At 42.7% G+C, this 11,414-nt stretch overlaps 1 protein-coding gene across 3 annotated transcripts in view; it reads right to left on the bottom strand.

Annotated features, from left to right (window-relative positions):
• Positions 1–8,776: 8,776 nt before the first annotated feature.
• The window catches only part of KCNJ1 (potassium inwardly rectifying channel subfamily J member 1), a 29,052-nt gene continuing 26,414 nt past the window's right edge, over positions 8,777–11,414 (bottom strand). For all 3 annotated transcript variants that reach the window (XM_074321420.1, XM_019714823.2, XM_019714822.2), the window contains one exon: positions 8,777–11,209. In XM_074321420.1, the coding sequence (XP_074177521.1) occupies positions 10,070–11,209 (1,140 nt within the window). In that variant the 3' untranslated portion in view covers positions 8,777–10,069. The remainder of the gene's footprint in view (positions 11,210–11,414) is intronic.

Raw genomic sequence — 11,414 nt, 5'->3', positions numbered from 1 at the left:
TAGAACTCTAGATATTATAATGTATTGTCTCTCAGTTACCTTTTGCTAAAAATTATAAAAGAAATGCATGTCTATAATAAACAACTTATAAAATACAGAATATCTTTTCAAATGGCAATAAAAACGATCATAATGCTGCCCCACAAAGATGATTGGATAATCACTGTGAATCACTTATACTTGCTTCCACCTAGACCAGTGGTTCTCAGCCTCACTGCATATTAGTGTCACCAGAAAAGCTTGTAAAAGTCCATAGGAAGGTTTGAACAACCCCAGGGCCTAGGTTGTACCCCCAACCCAAGGAATTAAATCAGAATCTGGATGTTGGGAGCAGCAACCATCAGTATGTTTTGAGGCTCCCAGATGATGCCAGTGTGTACCCAAGTTTGAGGACCACTGGATGGAATAGTCTTTTCCCGTATCTTTGCAGAGCTGGCTCCTTCCCATTGGTCAGTTCTCAGCATTGGCTCCTCAAGCAGCCTTCCCTCACCACCTAGCTAAAGCACCTCCCTCCATCCAGTCATTCTTTATCCCGACTCTTTTTAATGTTCTTTGTGGCCTTTGTCATTGACATTTTCTTAAATGTATACATGCATTTGTTTATTTTCCATCTCCTTCCATTAGAAAGTAAGTACACGAAGTTGAGGCCTTTGACTGTCTTTTTCATAGCTGTAGCCCCACTACCCTTAATAATCCCCAGAACTGTCAGCCCTCAAAACACATTCGATGATGAATGAATGGATGGATGGGTTATGGTTACATCTTTGTCTTTCTTCATGTGTATATAAACATGTATAAAACATGTATCTGTGTATTTATACATACATGTGCAACAAAATTCTACGTTTTTAAAATATACTTCAAATTTAAATTTAAAAAAATTTAATTAAAAAACTGTTTAATATTTTTGGTTGACACTTTTGTCATTTGACATTTTGAGAACATTGTCTAAAACCATTGCATGGTTTTAAAATGTGATTTATAATGTGTTGTGCGCTCATATCCTGGACTTTGGACATATGTTTCCTCTTCCTGAGCACCCCCTCTCTTGATCCTTACCCTCTGCACCCCCACATCATTTGACTAACTCTTCCTTATGCCTCAGGTTTCACCTTGACATCTGTTCCTCAGGCAGGCTCTCCTTGGTGTCCCTGACTAGGTTAGGACCCCTTGCGCCTTGTCTCCCCTTTGACAACTGTGTTTCCTGTCAGCTGCTTCTAGAATATGAGCTCCACAGAGCTCCTAGTGTATTTTGTTTTCCAGCGTGTCTCCAGGACTTTGCTGAGTCCCCAAATATTTGGTGAAAGTAGCATAGTATTTCACCCCATTATGTATTGGGGTGTATTAGCACAGTGTTTCACCCCATACTACATTAACCCATTTCCCTATTATGGTGCACTTAGGTTTTTCATCAGTACGAATAATCCTGTGGCAAACAGCCTTGTGTGTGTCTTTATGTGAATTAAACTATTAGGTATCTGTAGTACAAAAAAAATCCCATAAAATAAAATCTTGCTTTATAATTAACATGTTTTCCCAATTGATCTTCTCCACAACCTTGTCTGGTTATTATCCTCATCTTACAGATGAGAAAGCTAAGACTCTGAGAGGTTAAGTGACTTGCCAAATTCATAAGAAAGGAAGAGCTAGGATTGGAACCCAGGCCTCCAGGTGTCAGAAGTTAGCCTGTTATTGAGGAAAGCCCGTGAATTTTAACACAGCAAGACCTGTGCTTGGATGAGTGGGTTGTTCCTGCCTCTCAAGGCTCTGTCCTCGCTAGCCACACATGGACCTTGGGCAAGTATCTTAATCTCTCTGAGCCTCAGTCTTCTCATCTGTAAAATAGGAATAATAATGTTATTTGCGCTTTATTGTAGAGAAAATGTAAAGGACCTGGACTCTAGTAGACTCTTAATAAATGGTAACATTTTTCTCCGTTGCCACTCTAATCTCTCTAGAGTTATAAACCTCTACAATTGTATCACAATTTTCAAAGTCCTTCACAGTCATTTTACCAGCCCAGCAATGATTATATGACCCAGATATTTTATATCTCTCTGTTAAATATTCTAAACATTATAATGGCTATTAAAGAGCTTTCTGGGTATGCCAGAGCCCTCTCTCTACCACCTAACTGTTGTAAATCGATTTTTAAATCAGGCACTTTCACTTTTGTGATCTGGAAGTGTATGGCGCCACCTCCTGGCCAGAGACACACTGCGCTATAATGGTATAGGCAACTTAAGTTCTCTCTTTCACCTTCCTCTCTACTCTGTTCAATAACACGTTACCTACTTCTGTTCTCCTAGTCACTGGTGGAATGTCTGAAGCACAGTCTGGGTCAACAAGCGACACTTTCCAAGATCCATTAAAGACACATCGGACAGCCATTTCCTCCTGAAGCCCTTAGCTTCTCCACTTGTAAAATAACAGTGTAGGATCAGCGTTTTTTATAGGCCCTTCTCCCCGCCCCCCCCCCACCCGCCCCGTCCACCCGCTGCTATGCTTCTAGGATTCTGTGCATCCTCAGTGGAAGCACAAGCAGTGATGGGAAGAAGGTGAGGTATTTTGTCTCAGGTTAAGATCAAGGCTAGGAGGATCTAGGGAGTGGGGAATGGTGAGGCTCTGGCAGAGGGAACAAAGCACAGTGTGTGGGCCAAGCCGCACAGGTCAGGCTTCACCTTGCTTTGTCTGCCCATCATCACAGAGTCATCTCAACTTCAGCATCACTCAAACTGCCACTTATTGGGAGCCTATGCGAGGCACTGTGCTAGGTGCTTTACATATTATTTGATTACGTGTTATTTCATACTATTGTCCTTATAGTAGCTCTTTAAGATAGGTATTATAATTATTTACAGCTGGGAAAAAAGCAGTTCAGAAAGGTTCAGAACTAGTTTTAAGTAACACAGCCAGTGGATGGGAAGCTGAGTTTGACCAAGTCTGTCTTCAAAGCTCCTGAATTTAACACTGTACCCCTGGCTTCCACTCTCCTCTATTATTACCTGTGTTTTTTCCTTCCATGGTTTCAGCAGGGTATATCTTTGAGAGGCAGTCCCAGGATCATGGTGGTGTCTGACCAGCACCAGTAAGGAGGGGACCAGGGGAACTGAGACCCATCAGGATAATTATGGTCTCTAGCTGCCAATTTTAGTTTAACTGAAACCAACTTGCTGGTGGTCCAAACAGCCCAGTAATTAGTGGATTGCCTACTGTTCACTTTATGGGTATGAATGATGTCACCTCTGTGACCATAGAGGCAAGCCGCTCACCTTCTTCCCAGACTCCTTAGATGCCAAGTGCAAAGGCAGTTGCACGTGGCCTCTGTGTCCCCCCCCACCCCCCCAAGGGAAACAGTTCAGGGATGTGGTACCTTCTTTGTTTCCTAGACTCTAGACCTTTGGTCCTGGCAAGCAAGCCCCTGATTTTGGTTCCCATCCTCCTGGTAAGCTTTCTTTCAGGAACAGTGACCCTCAGGCATGAGGTTTGTGGGTGGCCTCAGGAAAGAGCCCTGAATTAACTAGAAGGCAGAAGCCTTGGGCTCAGGCCCCTACTTATCCACTCCACAGATAGGTGACCTGGGCAAGTTTTATGGTCTCTGAGCATGTTTCCTCTCCTGAAAGATAGGAATGCTAACACTCTCCCTCCCGCCCTAGAAAGCTAGTTTCCACCTCTAATTTCTTCTCCAATCCATCCCACATGCCAACACCAGAGATATATTCCTAAAATACTTGCTTAATCATGCCATTGCCCCCTGAAAGACTCCAGTGGTTGACTGATAGAGCCAGGATCCCAAGTTAAGTCTGACACCAAACGTCTGACTTCTCTGACCATATAGTGCCACTTCCCTCCATAAGCTACAGCAGTGGCCTCATAAACCAGTTCATCACCTCCCAGAAGCTCCGCGCATATGTACATCCTGTTCTTCTGTTAGTCTGGGACGTGTGCCCATTTGGTCACCCACCTCTCAACCCCTCCCCTTCCCTTCTTCCAAATCTTACCCATCCCTTAAGCCCAGGTCAGCTGCCATCTCCTCCGAGAAGCTTTTCCCTGACTCTGTCTCCCTCACTGCTTTTTTCTTACTTCAAGTATAGCACTCATTGATTTAATTCATTGAATTAATTTTAATACCTGTGCATGCAATTTTGCAGACAATGGTGGGTTCTGGACTCTCATCCAAAATTCCCTGGGAATTGAATCCCCCTCTCTCTTGCAGAGACCTCAGACCAGCTCTAATAACTGGAAATAAAGTGAACTTGAGTGAGGCTATTTCTCTTGAGGAAACCTGTTTTGACTTTATTCCAGTGAGGTTTGATCCTTAAAGAGCTGCTAGTCTCAGGCAGATGGTCTCCCACTCAGAACCCTGGTTCTGAGAGCCCAGCTTCCTCCCAAGCTGTAGACAGACTAAGATCTGCAGGCACCCTGCAAAAGGAGGCAGGCCTTTTGGAATGCAAAACAGGCCCATCCACAGTCTGTCAGGCTCAAAACAGCAGGGCAGGGGCCTCTGGAGCAAGATTCCAACAACTATTGCAAAAACATCAGTGAAGGCAAGTGGAAGGGGGAATCCCACAGATGTTGGTATTATCAACCATCATCCTTACATAGTGAGCGGCAGGGTATATGGTGAAGTGAACAAAACACTGCATATCAATGTTTCTAAAATGCTACCTTTTGTGGAAGAATGAGTGGTATAAATACATCTGTATTGCTTATATTTTTCAAAAAGAAACAGCAGCATGACAAAACTAATAAAAATGGTTACCTTTTATAAAAGGAAGGGCATAGAGAGGGCACAGGAATAGAAATGAGTTTTCTAAACCCTGTTCTATCATTTTTGAAGCCATATAAATTCTTTGCATAATTAATAAAAGAAAATAGTTGCATCAAAAAAGAAAAACAAGCAAGCTCTAATAACTGGAAATAAAGTGAAATAAATGAACTTAACTCTATGTCAAGTCAGTGCATAATTACAGAGAAAAGAGTTTTAAATGACTTTAAAACAATTTGTTGATAGCACATACCTAGTAGTATATATTGTAAAAAAATTTTTTTAAATCCCAAATGATGTTAAAACTATAATCAATAGTCTTATTGTTAGCAATAAGGTCTATATCATTTTTTGCACAAGGCAAAAAAAAACAATTACGTTCTTCACAGTCAGCAGTTTTCCAGTTTAGCTGTGGTCCAGACTGGACCAGACTGGTTTAAGCCCCTCAGGATCCACTAGCGCAGTGGCGGGAACCAGCCTCTCTTCCTCCTTCTTGCATCCCCAGGGCCTGGCTCATAATAGGCCCTCAATTAGCATCTGTTAGATTGAAATGAAGCTCAAGTCATCAGAATTCAACTCAAATCCCCCAACTCAGCCTATCTAATATCCAGTAAGCCTCTGAGCCCTGTCATTTATTTCTGGAGGTCTCCTCTCTTCTGGTTTTTGTCACAACCCCACCCCCAAGACTCTGCTTTCTTGGCCCATGAAGCATCAGGCAGCCATCTGCCCTGTGGACCAAAGCTCTCCCACTCAGTCCCTCAGCTTCAAACCCGTGCTCCTACCCCATTTTGCCATGTCAATAGTTGTTTATTTTTACAAAGGGATTTTTACACCTATTATTTCATTGAATCCTCCCCTTAACCCTATTGGGAAGTCCTGTTTTATAAATAAAGTAACTGAGATTCGAGGAAGTTAAGTCATTTGTCAAGGCCCCACTGCTAGTGAATGATGTAACTTGGTCAAAAGTGCTGTGGATAGACATGGGTTCATATCCAATACTAACCTTGTTGAGTTGAGCAAATCATTCATCCACTGATTCACGGTATTGGTGCTAGGAACATAGATGTGAATAGGGAATATAGACATTGCTCTCTAGGAATAACTGAGGCTCCATCTCCCCATCTGTCAAAATGAGAATAATATGTCTCTAGCTCAAATGAATGTTTACTCAAAGATTGAAATGAAACAACACATATACAATTAGTATATATATTTAGCATATATGTAGATACAGGAGGATAGTTTTTACCAACAGGCTAGGCCAATCTTCAGAATACCCACGTTATATCCAGATGCCAAATGGGCAGATTATCAATAGGCCCTGGTACAACATAGCCTCTTCCTAGAACATGTAAGTCTACAGGTGTTGACTAAGCAGTGGCCAGGGCTTTCTCCCTGTGCTAAAGCAATGAGGGGTTTCTCCCAAAGTGTAAGAAAGGACCAGGAACATGCGCCAGCTATTTATGGCTTCCAGGTAAATGTCTGACGCCCCAGCAAGTGCTCTCAGAGGGTGATGCATGTTAGGATGTAGACCTGAGTGATTTTAAACTCATTAGCTTTCAAGACAGATACATTTGGGTCTGAGTCCGAGTTCTGCCATTTGCTAGCTAGTGACTCTAAACAAGCTCCTTACTTGAGCTGCATCAAGTGAAAAATAGGTGTAATAATAGTACCTTGTAAGATTGTTGAGAAAATTAATTGAGGTCATGTATACAAAATGCTTAAAACAGAACCTAAGACCTAGTAAGAACTCAGTAAGTAGCCCCTACAGTAAGTTTCTTCTATACCACAACTCTTGAGGGTTCTCACTTGGTTGAAAGAGACATGTGTCTTCTAGAACATCCAGTGCAGTCAAGGATGTATTGGATGGTGATGCAGAAATAGTCCACACCAGTTCCTACCCCTGCAGCCCCAGTGCAAATCTCCCTCTTGTAGGGCTCAGCTCCAAGGAGTCCAGCTGGGTGCATCTGGCTGGGGAGATTAAATTATTTTTGAATTCCTAACTGAATGTTCTTTTAATGGAAACTTAATGACAGGCATTGAAATAGATTTCCTCCATAACCCCTCCTCCCGTGCCCCCTCCCTCTTTCCCCCCTCCCCCCCCCCACAACAAGGCTCTGTGTTGCGCAGTTCCCGATAACCTTTATTCCCTACCCCTGGACTTTTATCTCCCCAGTGACAAACAGCCCTTGCTGGACAGAAAGAGGAAATTCCAGTCATTGTTCTCAAACTTCTGGCTTCCAAAATAAAATGCTCTATCTCCCCTATCAAGCTTTGATTGACACACACTTCCTGTAATGGCAGACAACAACGGCCCAGGGGCAGGGCCAGGGGCTCATTTGCATACTTTGCTTCAGAGGTTTTCAGACTGTTTGTTCTAAATAGGGGAAGATTCCCCATGCTAGTCACAGAATCACCCTGTTGAGGACCCATCTCTCGTTTTATGAAAAATCTCCAAGGAAGGCGCCCCTTCAGCTGTCCACACAATGCACCATGGATGTTCTTTGGTGGCCTGTTACACACCCATTAGCCATGGAAACAGACACTCCAATCATCTCACTTAGATTTGGCAACCAAGAGAGGATCTTTTCCTTACCCTTTCTCTCTTGAGGAATCAATTGTTAGACAGTTTCCCAAATCTTAACTCTAACTACTGAAGCTTGAGCCAAGCTAAGTCCAGAAAGATAAACCAGGATCAGACTCTCCAAGTCAAAATCCCCACAGCAACAGAGATAAGTTAGGCAATTCAAGGGGAATCAGTACCAAGGGAAACTTTGAATATGATAGTGTACATAGGGATACAGTTTTTCTTGAATAAGAAATGTTGAATTCCTTTTAAAATGGGTAAATCAGTAAATGTCATAACATGGCACACCAATAGCAGTAGCAGTACCCAGTCAGGTACCACTGGCAACAATAGTATCACATTGCAATAGAAAGCCTGCCTTCAGCACTGCCATTAACCTATAGGCAAGTTGGCTTTCCGGAACCTTCTGTTTCCCGTTTATTTTCTTTACTCACTGAACTTCTATGCCCTTAGTAACCTTCTCTATCCAAATGTCCAGGGTTCTCATGCTGCTTTGGGGATCCAGCCACCCCTTAAAACTATCAACAATTACCTGCAGGGCCTCACTTCCTAAGGGTTTTTTGATGTCTGTCAACGGTTGCTAGAGAGTCAGTGAGAATTTACATTCAAAAGGAGACTCCAGAATGCCTTAATTCTTATAGAAGAATATTTAGAAGCAGATAAGCTTCCACCTAATAACCCAGAAACAAATGTCAGTCACAAAGATTCCAGTTGTTGTTCAGCAACAATCAAAAGAAACGGATTGTTCACGATCACTTCACTTCCAGCAGTCCCCAACGTGCTGCTAATGAGGAGAACACACCAAAGGCATGCGTGCTGATGTGAAGGACCCAGGTCATACATTTCCCTTCCAGTTTATAAAGGGACTACAGAGTCATACACCCTCATAATAATGGGCCAGCAGAGAAGTCTAGCTCCCTGAACCTTGAGATACCTGATTTCCTCTAACTTTGTCAGTAGAATCAATTGCAATGCCAACACATCTATGAGTATAAAGTAGTCTCCCATGTGGGCCAGCTGTGTCCACTGTTATGGCCACTGACTAAGTGTGTAATCCTGAACCCATCAGACTTCCCACTGGTCTGGGTCAGAAGGACCAGACTGTTTGGATGGATCTGTACAAACTCAACCCCGTGCGTAGGCAAACAAAGACATCCCTACTGACAACTGCCGGCAGCTGCTACTCTATGTGCCAAGACTCACACTGGAGTTATTTGACGGAGCTGCACAGGAAGGGGCATGCCTGCTGCCTAGGCCATTTCCTTCTGGGGAAGCTGGAGTCAAGACAACATATGCGTCCTGCTTGCCACCTTCCCACCCCTCACATTGCTCCCAGAAGAAAGTCCACCCTCAGCAAGAGGATTTCCACCCGTCGGCCTGTCACAATTGATATGCAATAACTGACACTTTCAGAAAGTATGTGCATAGTTTCAGAGATTTAATATATTAATCAACATACGGAAAACATTTTGATTCCTAAGCAGCTTTGAGTACCATCCTTTCCAGAATACATTTAAAATAAAATAGGTGGGGAACTGAACAAGATATTCACAGTAAAAATCTTCTTCTAAAGATCAGTCCTTATATTATGCTGGTCCCTTTTAGGAAATGTGGTGCTGGCCCTCAGAGAAAGGAAGACCTAGCACTTTCCTCGCTGTGGGGCCATATCCTATTTCTTTCTCTTTCACACCTCTCTTTTAGAAACAGCGTTTCAATACAAACCCCAGGCAGGAAAACACAAGGAACGTTTTTTCTCAGAAGCACTAGAGGTACCTTTCCTTCTAAACTGACTTTGTACCTTCAAACTCCTCAGTGCTTTCTTGGAAGATTAGGAGACAGTCTTTTAACAGATTTGTCGCCCCCTATCCCATCTAATACAAATTGTAAGAAATATCACCACTATTTTCAAATCAAGCCTTCTTCCTTGCAGGAAAGTGTTCATTGAGATGCTGAAGTGGTGATTTAGCTTCTGTCTAAGTATACCACATGAGATCATTTGGGCCAAAATCCAACTTAGGTGGCAGGGTGTAGCTACGCCAAGAAGCGGGTTGGGCGCATTGCTCCTGTCCACGCTGGGTACGGAGAGACCTGGAGTCCATAGACTGAGAATCCCCTTGCTGCTTCAGAAACACAGTGTGACCCAGACTGACTGGATGCTCCAACAACCAGGGCTCAAAAAGGTCAGAGCCTCACAGGTGTTCTTTGTGTAACCGTCTTTTCTTATGGTCTTTGATTGGTTCATCTCCCCCAACTCAGGAGACTTTTTCTTTAATAACAGCCAATGTTCAAATAAAAATGGCTTCTTTTTTGTCAGTAGAATCAAAGTGAGAATTTAGTTTTTCCTTGATCCTATGTAAAGCTCATAACTTCTTCACGGAGACTCTTAAAAAGATTTCATTTGGCCTGTCTGAGACTTTTGATGATTTTGTCTGTTCCTATCAACGTTGCATGATTTCAAATAATTATGTTCAAGATTCCACGTAAGCTCCCACAACTTCCATATTCCAATTTCCTATTAATACGTTTCATGTTCTGATGCATTTGCCTTGTAGAGCCATGGGTCTCGTAGGATCATGGTTATAAAGATCAGGGGCATTGTGTTGGTGGACTTGAAAGTCTTTACTCCTAGTTCCATACCCCAAATTATTGATTGCTTCATAATGCTTCTAATCACTAGTTATCTTTGAAATTTTACTTGTGTTGAAAAGCCACTGTTACATTTTTGTGTCATCTGTCTCGTTGACTTCTGACAAGATGAAGTTGGGGTTGTCATAGCCTCTCTTCATCTTGGCTCTAGCATCTCTCTCATTGTAAAGGCACATGGCACAGTGAGGGGTATCCACTTCCACTGTCTTACTAAAGTTATGGAAATCTACTCGGTATTTCCCTTCCTTGGTCTTGGATACTATGGGAGCAAAACGGTAGCCCCAAAGCACCTCTTCTGGGACATAGGATGTTCGAACTTGGCAGGTAGCACTCGTTGATTCCACTGTGCCATCTAAAAACACCACTAATTCAAAGTCCTGCTGGGAAAGGGTTTCTGCTGCCATGTGGAAGAAGGGGCTACTGTGATCAATAACATGGTAAATTGTCAGTGGGGAGATGAAGAATAAATTTTCATTCCCAGCATCAACTACAAAGTTGATATTGATCTGGTCCAAAATAATGGTCTCTCCTTCGGGAGTGACTGTGGTCTTTAGAAGCTTTCCATATATGTGACTGCCAATAAGGAGGCTCTTCCTAAGATTAGCCACTCGGATTAGGAGACAAAGCTTCCCACCCCGCTTACTGATCACTGCATTCTTGCTGAATGTAATGGTCTTCGCACGTTTTTTGGGTCTGGAGATCTTGGCTAAAATGGCACCACACATGAAAGAATTGATAATGACTCCAAGTATAGACTGGAAGATAAGCAGAAAAATGGCAGTGCCACATTGTTCTGTCACACACCTGAATCCATATCCAATGGTCACTTGTGTTTCCAGAGAAAACAGAAAAGCTGAGGTCAAGCCATTAATGTTCTCCACACAAGGGGTGTGGTTGACAGAAGGATGGAACTCAGGGAGATCTTTGTGAATGTAGGCTACAGCGTACCACAGGAGACCAAAGAGGAACCAACTCCCCAAGAAGGCTGTGATGAAGATGGTCATCTTGTATCTCCATTTGAGATCAAGCACAGTTGTCCAAATGTCCACAAAGAATATAAACCTCGACTGTGCCCCCACATTGCCAAATTCTATGTTGCACCTTCCATCTTTGGAGACCAGCCTTGCTCTTCGCCGAGAATGCCCAAAAAAGCGAGTGACGAACCATTTCCGAAGATGTTTGAACATTCTTTCTGTCACCACCTTGATCTGAAAACACATCAAAGAAAAACAAAACAACAACGAAAAAATATGTTTATAGCAGCAGTGACTTAGGTGACTCACATAAAGAGCTAACTATGTACAAAAAGATCATTCCAAACAATCTGGGTTACTGATGATTTGGGCAAGCTGACAAGTTTATTCTGGATACTCCAATACTATTTTCAATAGAAACTTTCCACTAGAAGACCAT

The sequence above is a fragment of the Rhinolophus sinicus genome, linkage group LG16 (assembly GCF_036562045.2).
Source record: "Rhinolophus sinicus isolate RSC01 linkage group LG16, ASM3656204v1, whole genome shotgun sequence".
Lineage (NCBI taxonomy): Eukaryota > Metazoa > Chordata > Mammalia > Chiroptera > Rhinolophidae > Rhinolophus > Rhinolophus sinicus.
This window is presented reverse-complemented; position numbering and strand designations above follow the sequence as displayed.